At 40.7% G+C, this 23035-nt stretch overlaps 1 protein-coding gene across 2 annotated transcripts; it reads left to right on the top strand.

Annotated features, from left to right (window-relative positions):
- The first annotated feature begins 204 nt into the window (after positions 1-204).
- Positions 205-22926, top strand: mpp5b (membrane protein, palmitoylated 5b (MAGUK p55 subfamily member 5)). 2 transcript variants are annotated; one of them, XM_037750942.1, is made up of 14 exons: positions 205-402; positions 4663-5132; positions 6988-7196; positions 11916-11993; positions 14771-14878; positions 16194-16355; positions 16686-16763; positions 16867-17050; positions 18559-18627; positions 18802-18873; positions 20101-20262; positions 20512-20714; positions 20978-21088; positions 21964-22926. In XM_037750942.1, exons 2-14 carry the CDS (start codon positions 4805-4807, stop codon positions 22138-22140), a joined length of 1941 nt encoding a protein of 646 aa, XP_037606870.1. In that variant the 5' UTR covers positions 205-402; positions 4663-4804; the 3' UTR covers positions 22141-22926. The 2 variants fall into 2 exon arrangements, with proteins under 2 accessions (XP_037606870.1, XP_037606869.1); XM_037750941.1 differs by having other exon boundaries at positions 14759-14878.
- Positions 22927-23035: the final 109 nt, after the last annotated feature.

Here is a 23035-nt window from a genome sequence, read left to right as displayed (position 1 = left end):
AAAAGAAATAGAAAATATACACACATATATATATGTATATATATGTGTGTATATTTATTTATTTTTTACGATTTTTTTTGCATGCAAGGCTTTTATGGAGTATTTTTATAAGGGGGTATTGCTACTTTTATTTTGTAGTACTGGCAGTATTTTGTGTAGATGGTGTAATTCCGTCACCGGCCGCGGGGGGCGCTGTGGAGCCGTGTTGTTGCCAGGGAGACGGCTCACAACAGCGATGGACACAAGTGTCCCGTCTGAGCTGCTGGACAAGAAACACTCACTGCAGCGGCTCTGAGACACTCTGTCCTCTCCTCACCGTCTCTGAGTGAAGAAAACACACAGTTTCATCGCGTTGGATTAAAAAGGAATAACCTCTCGTTACCTAAACTGAGTTTTGGAGTGGTGAGTACTCTCAGTCTGTTACGGGACAGTTAGAACCGTTAAGCTCCGCAGTTACCCGGATGCTAAGCTAAGCTAACTTGGCTGCTATTGTTAACACAAAGTTCAATATTACACAGTCAAACTAACAACAGTGTGTTTCTAAATGTATTTCTACTGTGTTTAAATGTGCTACATCATTGCTGTTTTGTAAAGTTACACTAAAACAGGGTAATTATCTCAATAGAATAGACTATAATCCCACAGTTGAGTCATTTAAATGCTAACAGTTACCTGGATTTAACAGTTAAATTAGCTTGTTTAGTCCAAAACACAAAGATACTACATTTTCTGTCATATATGACAAAGAAAAGCAGCAAATCCTCTCATTTGAGAAGCTGAAACCAGATAATATTTGTCATTTTTGCTTGAAAGGTAACAACAGTCCAGAGAGAGAGAAAAGCCAAAGCATGAATCAAGTTCTTTGCATCAGAAAGACTAGATTTCTCAGGTGGAATATGTAGTCTTACATTTCTCTATTACACCAGTTCTGCCTGAAAAAACAGTAGTCCCTTGTGCCAAACTACTAGATATAGTAAGGCAAGGCAGCTTTATTTATATAGCACATTTCAGCATTCAAAGTGCTCTACATAAACATTCAAGAACATTGCCACAAAGTGCAAAAGAACATTAAGACATAATTAAAACAGTTATAAAAACATTAAAGATTAGAAAATAAAAACAAGCTAAAAATAAAAGCTAGGATAGAAGCTAAAATAGATAGATATATAGATAGATAGATAGTAAGTAACTTTATTGATCCCGAGGGAAATTCAAGTTTCCAGCATCACAGTTCCATAGTGCAAAAACATGTTAGTAAAAAGGCAGTAAAAAAGTTAGTAGTGCAAATTACAAAGTACAAAAAAAATATACCAGATGTAAAAATACAAGGAGATGAAGAAAACTATTAAAACTGAATATAGTGCAGGGTAACAGCTGCGATACACGACTATTAAAACAGCGCATATAGTGCAGAAGAGACTGTTAAAATGAGTATAGTGCAGGGTAACTTCAGAAGCTTAGTCTAAAGTGCACTGTATGCATTATTATCTGTCCTGCAGACCGTCCTCCTTTAAATATAACACACAAGAGTAAAAGCTCTAGTGTCCTATAAGATCATTATCTGGTTTAATAAAAGGCAACAGCAGCAAACAGGAACGTTTTAAGCTTTGATTTAAAAGAACTCAGAGTTGGATTGATCTTGCAGTTTTCTGGGAGCTTGTTCCAAATATTTGATGCATAAAAACTGAATGCTGCTTCTGCATGTGTAGTTCTGACTCTGGGGACACGAAGCAGACCTGATCCAGACGACCTGAGAGGTCTGGATGGTTCATAACATCATAGCAGAAGATCAGAAATGTATTTGGGCCCTAAACCATTCAGTGCTTTGTAAACCAGCAGGAGTATTTTGAAATCCTAACAGTTAACCTCAAGCTAAACCAGCAGCTGCTTGTTTTTAAACCACAGAACTATGACTAGTGTATGAGAGTATTTTCTATTTCCACCCTCAAGATGCAGGCTATTCATGTAACATTAGCTGGCTAATTATAGCCAGAGATCTGGTGGTGGAGGGTGAACCAACTGAAGCCCAGTTTACACATCATTTAGGAGACTTTCAGTACTTTTATGATAACAAATTCTAGTGGTTTAACATATTTCTACTACTCTAGGAGCAACAAGTAATTTTTGTAGACCCTCTCATCGGATGAAGAAAAACTTAACAAAACAAAAAAAACTTTAACAGGGAAAAAAAATGGAAGAAACCTCAGGAAAAGCAACAGAGGAGGGATCACTCTTCCAGGATGGACAGACAACATAATGAGAGTAACAACATAATGAAAATACAACAAAGACAATCCATGCGACAAGATAGAAATGATACACATAATGTGAAACACATATGAAGAGATGGATCCAAGAGGATGTCACGCAGCTTCCAGGCGTTGCCAAACAGATACAGCCTGAGCAAGCCCGCAGCCTTTTTCAGCAAATAAATACAACTTGAGTTATTTTCAACATACATCTAAAACTTATGAAATTTTGCATTTAAGTCAAGTAATAATTATTGATATTCTAGCACTATTTTCACTCATAAATTCTCTATTTACTGCACTGCAGAGTGAGTAGCGTGAAAGGTGGTGCTCAGTAGGAGAACACTGTATATGATTAATCGATTCATTGTCAACTATTAAATTAATTTAACCAACTATTTTGATTATCGATTAATCAGTTTGAGTAACTTTCTTTACTCTTCTATGACAAATCAAGCGCTTCCAAAACTAACAGCCAGAAAACAGTGAAATCAGTGCTCTGTTTATTTAAACATGAAATTGCAATAAAAAATATTTTGCCCCTAAAATCAATGAGTAATCGTGATAAATAATCAGAATCTCAATATTGTAAAAAATAATCGTGATTATCATTTTGGCCATAATCGTGCAGCCCTCGTCTAGGTGGGTGTGTGCACCTCCATTCATTCTCATTCTTCTACCCCTCTGTCCGTCCCTTCCCAGCATCCCTCCCAGTGCTGTTGTGGCCACCGAGCCAGAGTAGGGCCATGAGATCTCAGGCTTAATTAAGCCCACAGGAACAGATGGCCCGCTGGCAGTCTGCTGTTTGTCAGCCGTACACCGCCATTCTAAACGCAGCTAAATGCCTCCGCAGGGGAGGGGTTTGGGAGCTCGGTCCAAGAGCTGGGGGATAGACCTGCCAACCGTAATTAGCTGTGGGAAGTAGGTAGAAGAGGGGGAGGGATGCCAGCCATGAGGAGGCAGGTGACATGTGTATGACTGACTATATGACATAAGGTGGCTTTCAGTGGCATGTTTATCCTTTTTGGTACTTGAGGTTTTTCCTCCATGTACAAAGAAAGGTGTCTTTAAATGTTGAGTAGTAATGAGGTGTAAGTTATTTTCTTTTTCACAATTCTGCTGCCAGGAAATATGCAAACAGGTGTGCAGTGTGTTTTAGGCATAGCAGGTTGGGAGAAAGAGAGCCCTATAAGACACTGTATGGTATTTAAAGATAAGCTAATGTCATTATGTGAAAGATGAAGATATACTTTCTAGATACTCTTATGTTTGGCCTGCACAAGACACTTTCACTCCTCATTCAATTTCTGTTTTTGCAACTTTATTTTCTGTTTTTTTCTCACAAATTGAACTAACATAAACTCCAAGTGAACATCTCCCAGTCATACTACCAAATTTGCTAATCCAGATACACATAGAATCCTTAAAATAGATTATTATCCATGTCAATCACAACAAGGGGAGATCAGGTAGAAGTAGTTGTGTGCGATATCTTTATTTGGACATCCGTACACGGGCTACAGACGGATATTTTGATTAAGCTGTCCATGAGGACGGAACAGTCGGGGACAGGTGTACCAGAGCAAAAGGCTGCTGGGTGATGCTGAACTGAAGGGATTTCAGGTGACCGAGGCCAGAGAGCTTTCCATGTTAGGAGTTAGATTAGTGGTGTGATGGATGAGAGGAGGTAGGAGTCAATGTTTGCACTGATCAACTGGAAGGAAGAAAACATGTATTATTGTTAATATATAGGTATTAATGTCAATATATATGTATATGTATAATTAAATTGGTCTATAAAATATCAGAAAATAGTGAAAAATGTCCATCTAAATTTCTCAAAGTCCACTTTAATATGATATAAAACAGAGAAAAGAAGGTCATTTTCATTTGTGAAAGGCAGCATTTTCTGTCATTTTTGCATAAAAGAACACTTACGATTACCAAAATAGTTTTCTGTCGATTGAAAAGATTGTCGGTTATCTGTGAAACTTTTTTTCTAACTGACGAGGGTTTTGTTTTCTGTTCATTTTGAGTTTGAGTTGATTTCCTGAGAAACATAAAATATGATCTGATCATTCCCTGTTTCCTGCCGCTGCAGAGCAAAACAACCTCATCTTCGGTCATGTTTTCTGCTGTTTTCTGCACGAAACAGACCAGTTTTGTTCCAAAATTTGAGGTCCAATGTTTATTAAGACTCTAAGGCTATAAAGTGTTCAGAGGGGACAATGAAACTCTTCAACTTCTATTTATGGTTTCCTAAGAATGCCATAAAAGTTACAGTCAATAGGGGAAGTCACTGAAGAATTTTTAAATTACTTGACTTTATTTACCATGTAAATACTTTTAAAGTAAGTAAAAATTGCTTAAAATAACAAGGGAACTACATTTTAACTGTCTGTTTGTATTTCAGGATGAGTGATCACAGAAAGAACACAAAGGACGACATCCTCCGCTGGCGTGCTATGGCCTCTGTGTTGAACAGTGCCTCGTATCACTCCAGCAGATCTCAGTGAACACTGGGCTGGTTCGAGCTGTTTGCTGCTGCAGCCGGGATGATCATGTCCCATATGAACGGTTATGTTCAAGAGGCCTCCAGTCAGGCCAAGGGCCACAGGGAGCGAGCAGTGGACTGTCCGGGGGAGGAGAGCAGCCTTGTCAAATCTCCACAAAGCAGTGCCCACATGGAGAGGATTCAGCACTACCAGGAGGAGCTGAGGAAGAGGAGAGAGGAGGACATCAGGGGGAAGCATGACATCGACCCTAATGCTTCACTGAGGCTCAAGAAGCTGTCTCAGAACCCCAAGGTGGGCATTGACAATCCCACCTTCGAGGGGAAGGAAAAGGCCGCCAAAGACACATGCTCCCAGGATCCTGTAGCCGGTGAGTTGAGAGGAGGAGGAGGGCAGTAGAAGGTCTCTACGGGGGTCAAAGAGGGAGGAAGGAGGAAAGAAGGTCACAAAGGAGGGGGAGGAATCTAGACCTCAGATAAGAATAGGGAGTTGTGAGGTTTTACAAACATTTAGTGAAAACAAAGGGAGTAAAAACAATGACTATTGATGGTTCAGAGCAAAGGGCGATAGCGGAGGAGGGGGATGTGATTTAGGGGTTGTTCACCATTTCCACTAGTTAGGGTCTTGGTCATAAATCTATACTGAAGAGCACAGAGCCCACCAGTTGCCACAGGAAAATAACATTTCTGATTAATTATATTGATAATTAAAAAGGGTAAGGCTGCCCGCTCTTAAGCTTCTGTTATACCTTCCGCAAGGACGGTCACACGGACATGAGCTGACGTGAAATCAGGACGAGGAAACGTTTGGATCTTTTATACTCCGTGCAAGTTTCTCCTCGTTGCAAAACCAAAATTCTCAAAGCTCCTCAATGTTCTCCATTTTCTCTGCCCATCTGCATCCGTTTAGTCAGAAAATTTGGATGTGCACGGATGGGCAAAAACCTGCCGTACGGAAACCCCACGAAGGGCCATGTCTGATGGTGTGACATCACTTTGGCCGTGCGGACGCTCGCAACCCTCGCAGATGCGGCAATAATAAATCATCCTTTGGTCAATTAGTCGACTAATCGGCCGTTTTTGGTTTTAGTCGATTCAGATTTCTTTAGTCGATTAGTTGTTTTTGATGCTTTTTTCATGCCTATGTCCACAAAATGTATATACTATATAAAATATATTGCACTATTTTGTGTACATAACTTAACAATATGTTTAAAGAAATTTATTAATTGTGTACACAAATTAATTGAAACATTTTGTGTTGGCTCATTATTAAATCAGTCAGTCAGTAAATTGGCACAATTAGTTGAATTTACTTTAAAGCAAAGAGTGTCGAGTGAGAGCAGGAGTGATTGTCTTGCAGAGGGTTCTGACATCTTTCATATGATAGTCTATATACAGCAAACATCAGACCCTTTTCTTACGAAGACAGTGATGTGATAAACACACGTTTGCCTTGTCTGACTTAACTTTGTGACCCTGAACATGCATTTCTGTAGGATTAGTATACAGTTTATACTAATATACTATAATAGGTATTGGAGTTGGGTCAACCTGGGCCTTTCAACTATGAATTCTACTCCTCTCAATTTAATATATGATGAACATTACTGTCGAGTGTAAGTTGTAGCAGAAAATAAATCCTATAAAGTGTGTCCATACTGTCTGCTGTGATAAATCTCCAGTGTAAACACTGCAGCAACTCAAAGAAGTCTGACTGGAATAGAAATGAAGACTCAGGTGGCTCAGGATATAAACTCTAGACCTCCACTGCAGACCCACAGCTTCATTTCTTCCTCTCACTGGAGGAGAAAAATATCCCCAAAATAGACAACTCCCACATACTGGAAATCTTCCACCGCAGCTCTTAAATAATACACAGTTTTGCCCTACATGTATGACACACCTGTCAGACAGGTGTGGACAGGCAGGCAGGCATCACACCTCAGAAAGCAGCGGGGTAAAATCCAGTCTACCTAGACTCATGTTTGCGCTGCCAAAAGTCATCAAATGTTCTTTATTAACCTCCTAAATATGGACATCTGCATATTATATGAAGTGACTTTCTCTTAGAAATAACAAACAACTTGAACCCTAATTTGCAAAAGCACACCCACAGCTCTCAGCATTTTGAGTGTTCCTGAATTATGAGATGGAAGACTTGACCTTGTGTTTCTCTGTATTGCCTCTGTACTGTTCCCCTCACCGTCTCTGTATCTTCCTCAGACCTGACGGAGTTTCTGCAGGCCCTGAAGAGGGCGAAGCACTGCCTGAGTGATACGCAGAGCCAGCAGGATGTGGAGCTGATAATGCAGCTCGTTGCCAAGGAGGACTTCAGGAATGCCTACGCCATCTACGGCGCTGTGTCCCAGCAGATGAACAGAGTCAGTCCCACCTCACCCCTCACAGCACAAGCAGGGGATCTCTGCCAGGAGGTATACATAATGGTCGCTTTGAAACAACTCGTTAAAGGCGCTCTATACGATATTTAGAGCATTAATATAGCATCAAACAACTGTTTGCTATTTAAAGATATGGAGGAGTGATGTGTACCTGTGTGTGTTGTAATCCAGGCCGGGCGTGCATACTTTTATTGCATGAGCGTGCTCCGCTGGCTAGCACACGGCTGCTGCTCTGCACTGTTCTCATACGGCTAACTGTTATCACCGTTAGCTATGAGCTGCCGGCTCAGCCGTCGCCATGTTGAGAGCTGTGCGGAGGGAATAGAAATGCTCCCAACCTCGCATTTAGCAGCTTTAAAGATGAAAACAAACATTATGTGGAAACACTTTGACTTTGCTGCAGTATGAAAAGTTATGGAAAAGTAAGAGCTCAGTGGTAACCTTGCTATTAATATTGCATTTTAGTTTTGTAAATGATGGTTGTTTTAGTCTCAACAGCTCTAGGAGAAACTGAATTGGGGAAAATAGACTGACTTTTCCCAGGAATAATGAATAACTTTGATTTTCACATTTTACATTTTTAACCATGCCACAAAATCTATTCCATAGTTCTTGAGACGAACAGGGGACTCCACAGAGGAGACAGTTTGTGCATACAGTCATAAAGGCGCTAACATTGTATTCACCAATTTGTATTTTGGACCATGTTAAGCTCATATTTAAAGGCAAGTACCTACTGTGGGTGAAGTGTTTGAACAAACTCAGTGAAGCGTGAAGAATCTTTGCTTGCGATGATGATTAATTCAACAAAGCTGCCCAGAAGACAGCCATGCCAGTCTGAATAATTATGAAATGTAAATTGTCTTGTGGTTAACAAGGTGAGTGAAAACAAAAAATGAGGCATTTGTTGGATCCAGCCCATGCATGGAAAATGAGTGAGCTGGAAAGAAAGTGAAAAGAGGCAGAAGGAGGAAAGAAATTAACCCATTTGTACCCTCTGGGCTTGCCTAAGCATAAATCTGAAGACATTTTCAAAATGGGTTAGCTGAAACGTGTTTTTCTTATCATACTATATTTGGCTACTGTTTTTTTAATGGTAGAAAATGCACTAGAATAAGCAGTAAAAATGAAGGGATTTTTATTATATTCAGTACACACACGCGGGGGGCTCCTATCTATATATTCTATATAAACATGTCATACAGCAGGTGGAAACATTCGCTTGAGGAGCCATTCTCCATTAGTTTCAATGGGTTTCAATACACTCTGAGAAATGATGTGTATTTGCTTCTATTATTCCACACACAATGGAGAGAAACTTGCATAAACCAATAGGGGCACTGAGAAACTGTACTTACTAATATCGGCCTTTGAAGTAGGTCATGAACTTTTAACCTACTGATCTGCTGGGGTCTCTTAACTCAGGTCAGAGGAGAGATAGAGAGAAAATGGCTGACAAGAAAAAGTACAATGGTAATTGAACTGTTTCTAATTTGGACTTTTGACCAATCAAAACAAATGTTGTGGCATTTTTCCTTATCATACTAGACATAGTCTTTGGGAACAAACGGGTTAAATTGGTGAATTAGAGTGAAAAGAGGGTAACATGACAGGGAGATGCTCTACATATGAGATGGACAAGGAAGTTTGGAAGAAAAAAACTGTCTAAAACATCACAGTGTTTTATATTTGATTCCCCCATCCACCAATTGCTGTTTCCTAAATAAAGGGATAGTTCGGGTGTTTTGAAGTGGGGGTTGTATGAGGTACTTATTCATAGTCAGTGTATTACCTATAGTAGAAGACTGTCGGCACGCCGGAGAAACAGACAGGAGTTACCGCACGTAAGCAAAGCAATGTACATACACTGACTATGGATATGTACCTCATACAACCCCACTTCAAAACACCCTAACTATCCCTTTAAATAACAGATCTGACTCCTGAGCCCCGGTACAGAGAATGACAGAGAGCAAGAAACCCTCTCAGTATTCAGCTTTGAGTCGGTGGGAATGTGCCACACCTGCCTTCCCCGTTGACAAAACACAAGCCGGTCGGTCTCTAGTGAAGCAAAGCGACAGTAATTGACTTGTGTCCCTGCAGAGCCGAGCCTCAAATGCAGCCTGTCACACACACAGAGCGCTCGGTCCCCGTAAAAAGACAGAAACTGTGATATGGTTTGCTATGAATTAGGTAGACGCTCTATACAACAATGACAGGCTACACCCACAATAGGCACTTCATTAGGATTAGTGTCAACTTTTGATAGGTGTAACACGAAAGAATGTAATACAGGCTTTTCAGCGCAGTCAGACTGGCGCTGTGTGATTTTTAGCTGATGGCTAGATGTGTAAGAGTCAACCTTGTTTTGACGAAACAGGCTGCGAGAGTTCATTCAAAGGACACCAAGCAGTGCTGCTACAGAATTTGTATTCTTGACAGGGGTGGTTTGAGGATAGCGGGGCTGAGTAAAATGATCTGTTGTGCTTCACACACACACACACGACACGTTGTCTTCCTGCGTACAGTAAATCAGTGTGTGCACTCGCAGCTCCCGAAGCGCTTAACAACGCGTAATAGTTTGAGCTGCAGTGTGTCTAAACTAAGTGGCTGTGCTGTGTGACACTCAGATTGGCTGTTGGGTAAACTAATCTCCCAGCAGCCCTCGGTGCAGGCTGAGCGGCGCAGCACCACCGCAAGAAGGAGGCCAGGATCTGGGCAGCTAGAAAAAGAAACTCCAGCAGCTTACAGGAGTGTGGGCCGAGGCGCAGCGCGGCTGGGGGGGCGGACAGGGGGGGAGGGGAAAGTGCGTCACCTTGTTAGTGAGAGCTTCAATTAGTGTAATGGATGAACTAAGCTCCAAACAGGCGATGAAGAGGAAGAGGCAGGAAGACGGAGGAAAAGAACAGAAAAAAGTCGACTGTTATGATTCAGTACAGAGTCCAAGCCACAAACAATAGCATCTCCCCACTAAATGACAACACAAGAACCAAATGGTTCAAATTGAACCATGTAACAGAGTGGAAAGTCTGAAAAACCATGGAAGAGAGAGAGAGAAGTTTAGATGGATACTTTCCAAATTTATGCTTGTTAAATTTGGTCAAATATAGGGCTGTCAATCGATTAAAATATTTAATCGCATGATTGTCCATAGTTAATCGCGCTTAATCGGAGATTATCTGTTCAAAATGTATTTTAACGGGAGATTTGTCAAGTATTTAATACTCTTATCAGCATGGGAGTGGGCAAACATGCAGCTTTATGCAAATATATGCATATATTTATTATTGGAAATCAGTTAACAACACAAAACAACGACAGATATTGTCCAGAAACCCTCACAGGTACTGCATTTAGCATAAAAAATATGCTCAAATCATAACATGCAAATTCAAGCCCAACAGGCAACAACAGCTGTCAGTGTGTCAGTGTGCTGACTTGACTATGACTTGCCCCAAACTGCATGTGATTATCATAAAGTGGGCATGTCTGTAAAGGGGAGACTCGTGGGTATTATTGTAGAACCTGTTATACAACTAGAAAGCAGTGCATGTAAAACACTCGTGAGGTTTTTGGATTGTTTTGTGTTTGGGATATCTCAGCACAAATGTTACTGAGATATGATGAGTAAAAAAGTTGACAGTCTGCCCTGAGGTCTGTGCTAGTGAATGGGTCACTGAGTCACCAAAATCCAAAGAATGCGTCCTCTGGGGGGCATTAATGTGTTCAGATGTCAGATGTGAGGACTTGAGACACATGGCTTAGGGCCAGGTAATGCTAGAAAAGAACTAGTTTATACGACGTGTTGTCTGAACACGTTGGAAATCAAATACGTTTGCACCTGTTCCAAATAACCACACTCTGAAAAGCCGGCCATAATACAGTCTCTCTCCGGGAAGACATTCACAGTGTTGCACCTGGTTGTTCATGTGAAAAGTGACAAAATTAGTTGTGTAAAGAATGAAAAAAAGAGAGCTTCAGAGAGAAGTTCAAGCCTCTGGCTCCTTTCTCACCTTAGTTGTCTTAAAGAAATACTTAATTCTTGACATGACTTTGGTTCTAGTGACTTGAAACTTTAAACTTAAAAAAGTTTGATTAGAGATTTTGATCGTAGTTTTGATTAGGGGAGTAACGATACATCGATATGGATCGATATATCGATTCAATGAGCATCAATCCAATATCATCGACGATGAAAACATCGATATCATCATCTTTAATGCGCCTTTATTTTGTAATTCCCATGACACGTCTGTGTCACCATTTCCGTCCAAGTGCACCTCCTTCCTAAACATGAAATGTGGCACTTTATAATGAACAACAGAAGGTCTGTTTGTATTCTTTTTATTTAAATGTCTGGAAGAGCCCAGTAATACAATTATCAAATCATATTTTAGTTGCCTTTTGTGAGTTGATAGAAATGTAACTTATGATATCGTCTCATATCGATCGCAGGCCCCTGAATTGAATCAAATTGAAATCGTATCATGGCAGACTTTGTGATATCAGCAAATATTGTATTGTTTTCCAAATAATCAATATAATATTGTATCGTGATGAAACTTGTGATTTACACCCCTTCTTTTGATCATATTTGTAAAAATTCCATCAAAAAATTCCTGATAGTTTAAGGTTTTATTGGTGCTAAACTCTTTATGTGTTCTTGACTTTACTTGGTCACCCTGTTTATACCTCTTAGTGGCAGTCAAACAGTTCACCTCACCGTAGTTCTGCGTCTGTGTTTCTGTTCAGGTCCAGAAGATTCTCCAGTCCAACCATCAGAAGGAGGTTTTGGAGCTCAAGGCTCTGCTCACCAATCCTCATCTCAAGGTCAGATATCAGCTCGCCAGTTGTGACTCATAATTATAACCAATGATTTTATTACAAGACATCACCAGGGAGACTCAGCAGTGCCTTATAGACCAACTCATTTATTTAGTTAATATTGCTGATAATAGGAATACTGGAAACATAATAATTGTTATACGTACTTATTCCAATGGGTTAATTGTTTCTCTTGCACCTTCCACTGGAATGTCAGAGTTAAGTACACTATATAATTGTCCATTATAATTACCTGCTTACCAGCTCAAGGCAATTGAAGGACAGTTTCACTTTGCCACCTTCTGTCATAATGGATAGATAAAAGTCAGATCAACTGGCAGATTGCTCCATCATCATACAGTATACTTTACATCAGAAAAGATACAGAAAGCAGCTATTTTATGAAGGAAGTCATGAGGTTGTATCATGTTGGTGTCCCTTGAACTGGCAAGAATTTATTGTTTTGCCCAAAGACCTTTTTGGCAGGGCAGTATGACAAATTAGTTTAATCTGTTATTATTAGACTTTGTTTTAAAATGTTCAAAAGTACATTTTTTCAAGGTCAACTAGTCCGTGTTTTGTTCTAAAGATTAATCCAGTGGGCGACTCAAGAAAGGCCATTATGTAAATGAGGTCGTAATGAGGGCCAGCTCTCCTGGTAATGAAAAGGCACGATTGATGCGTTCTTTGCAGCAGAGTGCACGTCAACTTCTTTGAAATTAATTAAGAAAAAAAGGCAATGAGAAATGTAAAAGATCTTGCTGATTTATGTTGTGTGTGTGTGTGTTGAAGACAGTCTGTAGCTTTTGGTGTTGTGGTGCTTTTGTGATTGGGTTTTTCAACCAGAACTAAATTCCCTTGATTGTGGAATCCAACAATTATGCAAAATGATCGCAGTCAGCTCAAATAATCGCAATCAGGCATTTATGTAATAATTGCAACAGGCCTACTGACAAGGTGGATGTTGCCAGACAGTTGATGTAATTACATGACGATATAATTACATGAATCTCAACATTAAAACAACCCTAATTAAAAAGTTGACTATTACATTTTAATCCTTTAACTTCTAATGTTCAGTTATGAGCAAGATTATTGTGATGTTGTGGGAGCTCATAGTCATAACTTATGTCTCTTTGTCCACTTGTTTAGACATCTAGCATGCTGACAGTTTAACCAGGTCCAATTTGTCTGTTTAGTAATATTATAATATTCTATTTCTATGGATCATATATTACATTGCCTAGGTGTGCCACCTCCTCCGTCTTTACAGAAACGATTAGACATCACAGGTACAGGCAGGTCTCATTATAAAATGCCGCACACACTTGATTTTAGTTACTCGTGCATCTCTTCAGTAAGACATCTGTTTAGCATTTGATGTCAACATGAAAAGAATCAAACAAATATTCAAATTGCATTGCTTTGAAGTGGCTTGAACTGCCGATGCTCTACATCTGTCAGTTTAAGCTTCAGTGATTCTTCTGTCGCCACATTATCAAACATTATCGTCCATTAGAGAGGCAGTAAGGTGAGAAAAGACCTCAGGTGTGTGACGCTGCTGTGATTTTATGGTTGAGGGTTCTGACGTTGGAGCACCAGGGGGTCTGATGTTTGACCTCCTTGACTGTGAACTACCGATTCTCTCATTGGCCTGTTAACCCCTCCACTGAGCTGGATCCATGTAGCCAGCGGGGGGGGCAGCATGATGTGATGTGAGCCTGAAAGTAAAACAGATTATGTTGTTGTCCGCGGGGAGCGGAGGCTCACGTGAGTCACCCTGTAGTCTGTACAGGTAAGACAACCTCATACCCAAAACGAATGGACAGGTACATGTGTGAGGGGAATAGGGCCCCCTCAAGTCCAACGTTTTTTCATGTCTACAATGTTTACTGAGGTAATAAATCAAGTGAGAAGTAGGGTCATTTTCTCATAGACTTCTATACAATCAGACTTCTTTTTTGCAACCAGAGGAGTCAACCCCTGCTGGCTGTTAGAAATAATGTAAGTTTAAGACACTTCTACATTGGCTTCACTCTTCAGAACCGGAGGTTACCCCAAAAAGCGTTCTTCTATTAGGACAAGCCAAAGAACCCTATATGCTTCTAGTTAGCACCTTTTATTTCTCAGAGTGTAGGACACAGTTTCCTCGCCAAGCAGGGAAGCCAAAGGTGTTTGATGATTGATGGCGGTGGATCCTGACTCCTAAATGCGGGTGGAGATTAAGACGGATTGTGTGTACGCCAAAGCTTAGCCCGGCCTCCGCTCTCTTAGGTCCCCTCACACCCCTGCTGCAGGATAGAGAAACTAATTTGGACCGACGGTTATTAATTGTGAGGCACGAAGCGCTTGTCACGTTAAATGTAGTGAAGGAGCAATCTCTGTATTATTTCTGGCTTAGAGGTGGATTTGCTGACAGGTCTTGTTAAAAAAGACGGGGGCTTCTGGTAGCAGGTGCATGTTTAAGGAACGAGTTTTAGAAATTTCTTCATCCATATCCATAAAATATTTTTCATCCATTTACACCAACAAGTGCAAACCACTTAATGAATGTTTGTCATGTTGTAAACCATGCTATCATTTTTATTTCCAACCATAGTCGCTGTAAAGGACAACGTCTATACAGACACACGAGCCATTCATTCTCTTTACCTCACGCTGCCTCCTCCTTTATTTTTCTGTCCGTGTCTCTGTCTGTTATGTGTAAAACTTCCGTATGTCCGTACTGTTTGTCTCTATATGTGTGTCTCTGTGTGTGTTTAATGTGGCAGGCACTGATGCAGGCTCACGACGGTGTGGCGGGGCAGGAACTGCCAGAGGAAAATCTGATCCAGTACCTCGGAGAGACGGTTAAACTGGTGCGACTGGAGAAGTCCCGCGACACTCCACTGGTGAGACGCCATCGTCTTTTTGAGTCACCACTTTCCGTTATTGCCGTGTACACACAGTATGTCTTTGTGTATTCTTTCACAGCTTCACAGGCGAAACAAGGATAGTTGTTACACATCCAAAAACCTAAGTTAGTCCTGTGTATAATTACAGAACAATATAAATGTAAAAATATCCACGCAGCATTCAATTTGAGTTATTTAAAGGAAGAGCAGCACAAAGAATGATGAACAAAGACATACAGTATATGTTATTGTGTTATTTATTGTTAAGTCTTTGTGTGTAAGTCTCTACTCTCAGGCTTTGCCACGCTCCACCACTCACATTTATCATCTGGGTGTGTCAGTGTCAGTGTGCCCGCAAACCAACAGGGCAGCAAAATGCCTGTCAGTGTGAGCTCCAGAGGGACATTTGAAAACATTGGCAATGACACACTGATGTTCGCTGTATAGCCCTGTTTCCATCGCAGGAACTTTCCCCCGGAACAAAGAACCTTTTGAGGAATGTTTCGACTGCAGGGACCAGGGTGTAAATTAAGTTCTGAGGACGTTTTAAGGGGCCCTTTTACCACCAAAAAAGGCCCTGGTCGGGGGTAGTACTTTCTGAAAGTACCGTAACTTTCGGGGTGGAGTTTGCAGGGCTGACCGTCGCTGATTGGTAAAACAAACACACACAGCACCGCTGCTTCAACTGTACCGCTTCATTCATAAACAAGGAAGTACTCTAGTATCGATTTAGGACGTTTGATAACATTAAAAGTAAAGTTAGGTTCTGCTGTCGGCTTCCTGACTAATTTAAGAAAAAGAGAGAGAGATCGATCTGCAAGCGTTAGAAGAGAGAGAGACGTAGCTCGGCTATACTGTAATGAGAGAAAGAAAAATTATTTTCGAATTGTTTCTTTGATGTTAACGTTCTAAAGCACAAATAAAATACCATCAAACGCTCAACAGATGATTTACTGTGGAGATAAACGCTCTTAGTTTAATTTTCCTCTTTTTCCAGCGTGTTTTTTAGATAAACGGGCAGTCACACTGAACTGCAGGCTGCAGAGTGTGTTTAGTCCTGTGACCACCAGCAGCCCTCGTCACATGTTGTCATGTTGCTTTTTCATAGTCAGCGGACTAACAGTTAGTTCCTTAAAAAGTAGTTCCAGGGACTAAAAGTCCCAGTTTATGTAACATATTTCTTTGTATTCAAACTGTTGACTCTCCTTCTGCTTTTAGACTTGTGTGTCTCTGTTCACTGTTATTTTAGAGAATATTATGGATTTGAGGTGTTTCATTTGTGTGTCTGTGTGTGTGTCTGTGTGTCCATCAGGGTGCGACAGTACGTAACGACATGGACAGCGTGTTGGTGAGTCGGGTGGTGAAAGGCGGAGCAGCAGAGAAGAGTGGCCTTCTCAGCGAGGGAGACGAGATCCTGGAGATCAACGGGATATCTATTCGTGGGAAACACGTCAACGAAGTCCACGACTTACTGGTGAGGACCAGAAGTTACCCGGTGGTCTTTTGATTATTTACAGTAATAAATGAACTCTGTTAGAACTTCATTTTAATTCATGGGAAACTAGGGTTGTAACGGTATACCAGTATAGAGGTATATCGTGGTATGAAAGTTGATGGTTATCATACCGTGTATTTGAGCTGGGTTTTTTTAATAGATGCACTTTCAAAATAGAATATACACCCAACTGCATAGCAATAAAACGTTGTTAAAGGTTGGATGTAAATACAGTCAGTAAAGAATATAGTTTTATGGAAATGTGATCCCTGTCATGTTTAATTCATTGCTTCTCATCTTTTCCTCCAGCAACAAATGCAAGGCACTCTGACCTTCCTCCTCATCCCGAGCTCTCAAATTAAACCTGCCCCACACAGACAGACGGTGGTAAGTCTCTAATGATGTGTGAGTGTGAGTGTGCGTGCGTGAGAGCGCCAGTCTGCATGCATGCATTTAACGCCAACCTTGACGTTGTAAACCCTGCCCTCAGATGCACGTGCGAGCTTACTTTGACTACGACCCCTCCGATGACCCCTTCGTGCCGTGTCGGGAGCTCGGCCTGTCCTTCCAGAAGGGAGACATCCTCCACGTCATCAGCCAGGATGACCCCAACTGGTGGCAGGCCTACCGGGACGGAGACGAGGACAACCAGCCACTTGCTGGACTCGTTCCAGGTAGGGATCAGACCACGGCTGAATATCAATATCTAGTTTATTGCTTCACAAGGACAGATAATAACGGCAAGGACAAATGGCTACCAAAACAAAAAAATCTAGAAGAACCATACTGTATATATGCATGGTAAACTGTATAGTTATGTTTTTATATGTGTTGTTGTATCATTACACTAAACTACAACACACTGTACAATCTAGAGGTGTAGGAAAATAACTAATTAACTCTGTGACTTTATTTAATTTGCAAAGAGATGTGCCCTCTCAGAGAAGTGCTGTGAAGTTAGATGTTACAGAGACTGTGATAAATTCAAATGCGGTACCCACTGTTTTGATTGCATATAAAAGTAACCTTTTTTACTCATATTTTATGCATATGGTGGTGTGTTCTTTATACTATGATAGTTTTCCTAAAATTAGATTTAAAAAATCTCAATATACAGTATTAAATCGTAACCCCTGTATCATGTTATGTATCGTATCGCCAGATTCTTTCCAATACACAGCCCTAGTACAAACTATTAAAATAAAAATGTATAGGGTATGTCCACTTAAATCTATACGGTTTTATATTTTATATATATATCATTCTTATATTTTGTATGTATTATCTTCTTATGTCTATTTGCATTTTGCCTGTTTGGTATTTTCACAATCTGTTCAGTGCATGTGGCTCAAAAAATGTGAGAAAAGGAGCAACAATATTGGGAGTTGCATCGCAAATGACGTTGACAATGTACGTCAGAGGACCAGGTCTGTTTTCAGAACGAGGTCACCCGGTTGATAAAGCAGAAATGTGCAAATAAATGATAATGCTGAAAAATAAAAAATAAAAAAATTCGAACTGCTATCTTACCAAACCCAATTATTTCTGGACTGTATTAAAGCCTTCTTGAGTTAATTAAATCTCAACAACCTTGTAACACAGAAACAACATCATCATCATTCAGTAGTGAAAAGTCTCAACTTGCAGAAAAAAACAACAATTACAAAGTTAACAGTCTGTAGTTTCATGATGGATACACATCTGCGTGATAGTAACCTTTAAACCTGTGTAAATCACATTTAAGTAAAACTCTAAATGCTTTACGTCTGATAAAAACTCATGATACACACATAAAATAAAAAATGATACCAGCGTATCAATAATGTATAAACTACACAAGATTTCTCATCCATCCCGAGTAGTACTTCAGAATACAGTCACAGCAAAGTACTCGAGAGGTGTCTGTACCTGGCGCTACTATCCTGGTAGAAAACGCCGCCCATCTGGCACATCAAGCAGATTAAAACAAACACCTAAGAATGATTTGCGATTACTCTCTGACCCACGTCTGTTGTGGCTGAAAGAAAATCAGGTTAAGCTCTGGAAATGGAAAGCGAGCCCTCTTTTTTTACCTTTTCCTCAACACGTCTGGAAAACATTTTAAAATAAATATGGGCTTTTTGTGTATCTATATTTACGGTGTTGGAGAGCTGCTTATCTTTGCTTTCCCCCTTTTTTTCAGGGAAAAGCTTCCAGCAGCAGAGAGAGACCTTGAAGAAAACTATAACAGACAGGAGTCGAGAGCACCAAGGTAAAAATGTTGAAACACGCACTATGTGGTGAGAAAATACAAGATATCATTTGCAAACATTTTGCATCCACCCTCCCTGACTCACATAAACATCGAGTTTGTGGTGTCTAGATGGATGGAACAAAGTGAAATCATAATACATCTTTTAAAGCAAATATTTTTGACTTTCTCCAGGGAAGCTTTGGTATCCAAAGAAAAGCAAGAAACAGAGGAAGAAGAGCGCGTCTACCTTGAACAGAAATATTGGTAAGACTCTACTTTTTCTTTTTTTTCATTGTCTTTTCAGAAGCTCAACATTTTGAGAAGTGGGTTACTGGTTTTTAAGAATAGAGTGGTGCAGGGATGACGCTTTTTTGTAGGCCAACCAGGAAGTTACAATCGCACGGATACCCTCAACAAAAAGCCAACGGGATTTTTCCATTGGGTTTTGGATTATTGCAGAAAATAAGCTCTGTGGCAAATGAACATTTATGATACTTACACGTTTTATTCAGCAATATAATCTTAAAAAGTAAAAAGCTAACGTTATAAATTGCTATAAACGAACTACACCACGTCGCATGACTGAGAGAACAGCAACGAGGCAGTAAAGGTGTCGCCGTGATGACGTTCAGTAGTCTCATTTAGCCACTTGTTAGCAACTGCCTTTTTTAAGACACATAAAAGTTTCATAATTCACAAGTGGAGTATTTATTGATGTATTTTATGTCATAGAACAACACGTTAAAATCTCTTCAGCTTGTGTTAACCACAGACCTTATTTCAAGCATCTAACTAAAAACCCATTCAAAAAAAAACATTGACTTTGAGACGAGGGAACCAGAAGTGCTAAAATGCTAACTCATCTCCGGGTTTTAGGACTCATTCCTGCAGAACTCTCTGTGCTCCCTCTTCCTCAACATCTACTGCTGAGAAGAAGCTGCACCTTTAACCCACAAAACTCCAGTTGTCGCTTCTCGTTTGCCACCGGTGAAACGCCGCCTCTGTCCCGGGCAGCTCGCCAAGCGTCCACACACATCGTCGGTGTTAACCCCACGCGTTAGCCCGAGTTGTCACGTCTTGCCGCTCTCGCAGCAGCTTGTACAGACTCGGTGTGTCAAAGGTCAGATTAGTCCTGTCTCCACAGACGGGATCAGAGGCGGCACCAACAGGTGTCCAGCAGGTGCCTTAAAGGCTTGACAGGATGTGTGATGTTGTTGGTTAACACATAGAAACACATATATACTCAGACACACACACACACACATGCTGCTCAGTGGCCAACAGTAGCAGACTGTGATGTCATGTGTCACTGAGAGGGTCGAATATGAAGAAAGACGTTGTTATAAAAGACAAACACAGGAATGATATTAAGGTATTACAAAGAGAGGTCAAAGGTTACAGTTAGTTACACAACAGCAGCCCAAGAGCTAGAAAGGATTTGGTGATGTTAGTCAATGTTGATTCATTAATCCCTCCAAACTGTCTCCTCAGACTACGACGACATCCTGACCTATGAGGAGATGTCGCTCTATCACCAGCCGGCCAATCGTAAACGCCCCATCGGTCTGATTGGCCCCACAAACAGCGGCCACGACGAGCTGCGTCGGAGGCTTCTGTCCATCGAACCGGAAAAGTTTGCTGTTGCTGTTCCACGTAAGTCCAAGCTTTGTCAAAGCATGACGATATCAAATATTCATCAACAATCCATGATTTCAGATGAGGAACATTATGTATTTTGGGATTCAACATCACCTTTTCTTCAACTGCGATTGCACAAAATTCTCAAACTTCTAAAGTCAAAACATTCAATTAACAACTTAAAGAGTTGTACTATAAATAAAGTAAATACAAAGTATAATGTGTTTTGCAATAAATCAAATTGATCTGTCCTTCATGGCTCAGACACAACCAGAAACTCCAGGATACATGAGCGGAATGGGCGCGAGTACAATTTTGTGAGTCGGGCCGCCTTTGAAACCGACCTGGCGGCCGGGAAGTTCATCGAGTCGGGGGAGTATGAGAAGAACTTGTACGGCACCAGCACCGACTCAGCCCGACACGTCATCAACTCTGGACGCATCTGTCTGCTCTGCCTCCACACCAGGGTAGGACACCGAGTACTTGTTCTGTCTTAACATGTTAATTACAAAGCACTTGATCTCTACCATTGGGGCTCGGCCAGAACATAATTAAGCCCTTTCAAATCCTACACATAAATCTCATTGTGTTTTTTTTGGTTGATAAAAACTCATTACTGCTCCCTGATATAGCAAACATTTCATAATCAGTAAAGAAGACGCCATAGTAGTTCTTGGTTTGGTCTTCCTTCCATTTCATATATCCGTATGTCCGTTCTTCCTCTCGTCAGTCACTGCAGGTCCTGAGGACCTCCAACCTAAAGCCCTATGTCATCTTCATCGCTCCTCCTTCTCAGGAACGACTACGCACCCTGCTGGCCGCAGAGGGGAAAACACCAAAGGTACCCACCAAACAGTGTTCACTCATAAAAGTCAACATGCACGTTGTAAATGTCATAGTTTCTGCATGCACTTATTTGCAGGGGGAACATATTTCAGCAAAATGAAGCATATAAGATTTATCACAGATGTTTATCACAACGTTCTTCAGGCACTCTTAGGCAAAGCAAGCAAAGAAGTTATATTAAAAGCTTTTTAGTGTCCTGTTTTGACCTCATGGGGTCTTAAAACTGATTTTTTTTACTCCTGGTACACTGAAAATAAACAATATTGCATCACATCATGAAATAACCAACAGATACACAGCTATGCAACACGTTCTCATCCCAACTCTGACGCTTTGTCAGATCCCTCGGCGTCACTTTTCGGTCGCAGTAAACACGTGCTTAATGTTGTGAATTAAACAAAAAGACTTGCTTAGGTTTAGGCAACAAAAGCACTTAGTTAGGTTCAGGAAAAAACAACATGGTTGGGCTTAAAATAACTACGTTTGTACAGTGAAAATGTGACTGAACGTTGTGGACACAGGACATGAGCGAACAGCTGATTGTAACTCTCTCTGAGCATCTACTGTTGCCGCGGATGGGTTTACATTGTAGTTAATGGAAAGCCTGGCGCGTCTCCTACTGACGCTAAAGGGTGCCTTGTTTGGTGGTATCAAACACCAACGGAAACACCAATCTTCCGTATTTGAGACGCTGGGAATGAGAACAGGCTGAGCTATCAGAATATCAAAGTATTCATATCATTAAAATAAAAAATAAATAACGACCATACAAGCATTTTACATGTATGTCCAAAACAGATTATTCATTTTAGAATAGTGACTCACCGTCCTCTCTGTCTAACGAGCAATGTTCTCATTTTCTGTGCACAGCCTGAAGAGCTAAAGGAGGTTATTGAAAAGGCCCGTGAGATGGAGCTCAATTTCGGCCACTTCTTTGACGCGACCATCGTGAACATGGATCCAGAACAGGCTTTCCACGAGCTGCGCAGGCTGATAGACAAGCTGGACACTGAGCCACAGTGGGTGCCCACCTCCTGGCTGTGCTAGAGGTCGGTCACGGGGATCACTGCAGGGGAGCCTCAGGGTGGAAGGAGGTAAACCGAAATGAATGTTCCTGGAAGGATGGACAGTGCTGACGGTCACTGGATTTTCACGTGCACATTCTCCTCGTTTCTAGAAGAGGTGATCTTTACCACGGGTTGCAGGGATGGACTCTTTCTTACGTTTCTTTATGTTGGTCTGTGTGTCTTTGTGTTTCTTTTTTCTGTTTTGTTCTCAGTTTTATGCAAAGTCATTTATCAAACACATAGAAATCTTATTTCTTAATAGTTATTTATAATTGTAAATACATATTTTCTAGACAAAAGGATAAAATATTTTATTGTTACATTTTCTGTGTGTGAATGGTACGCTCATCTGGGAGAGTGTTAATGTTACAGTTATAAACCAAAAGCTGTTTAGGTACCAAACAGAAGAGAAGCTGGCTGCAGTGACGTCTTCCATTCAGAAACACAGAAGAAGAAACTGCTGTAACCTGCAGTTTTCAGGTCCTTCCTCTACACCAGTGTCAGTATTATTTCATGTTGTGTCATGTCTCATTTACGCTGTGATAACAGACCTCAAACTTAAGGTATTGTCTCTAGCTGGTTATCGTTACTATCAGTATATATCAAGCTGCAAAGTACTGTTTTTCACCAGTGTTGTATGAACAAAACATCTGATCAGTTAGTGTCCAACAAATACAGTATGGCTTCTCTGCAGAGTACTTATTAAATCATATGCACAATTCTGGAAAAGTGTTAATAAAATCAGATACATATGTGACAAACTGAATGCATTGGTTTCACTTCATTCAAGTCTTACAGTAACTAAAAATAATGTGTTAAATGTAGCATCCTGGTGCAAGATGGCTGTCATTCCTCATCTAGCTGGGTTACCAAAA

The sequence above is a fragment of the Sebastes umbrosus genome, chromosome 18 (genome assembly GCF_015220745.1).
Source record: "Sebastes umbrosus isolate fSebUmb1 chromosome 18, fSebUmb1.pri, whole genome shotgun sequence".
Lineage (NCBI taxonomy): Eukaryota > Metazoa > Chordata > Actinopteri > Perciformes > Sebastidae > Sebastes > Sebastes umbrosus.
Note: the sequence above shows the minus strand (reverse complement) of the source record. Positions and strands in the feature narration are given on the sequence as shown.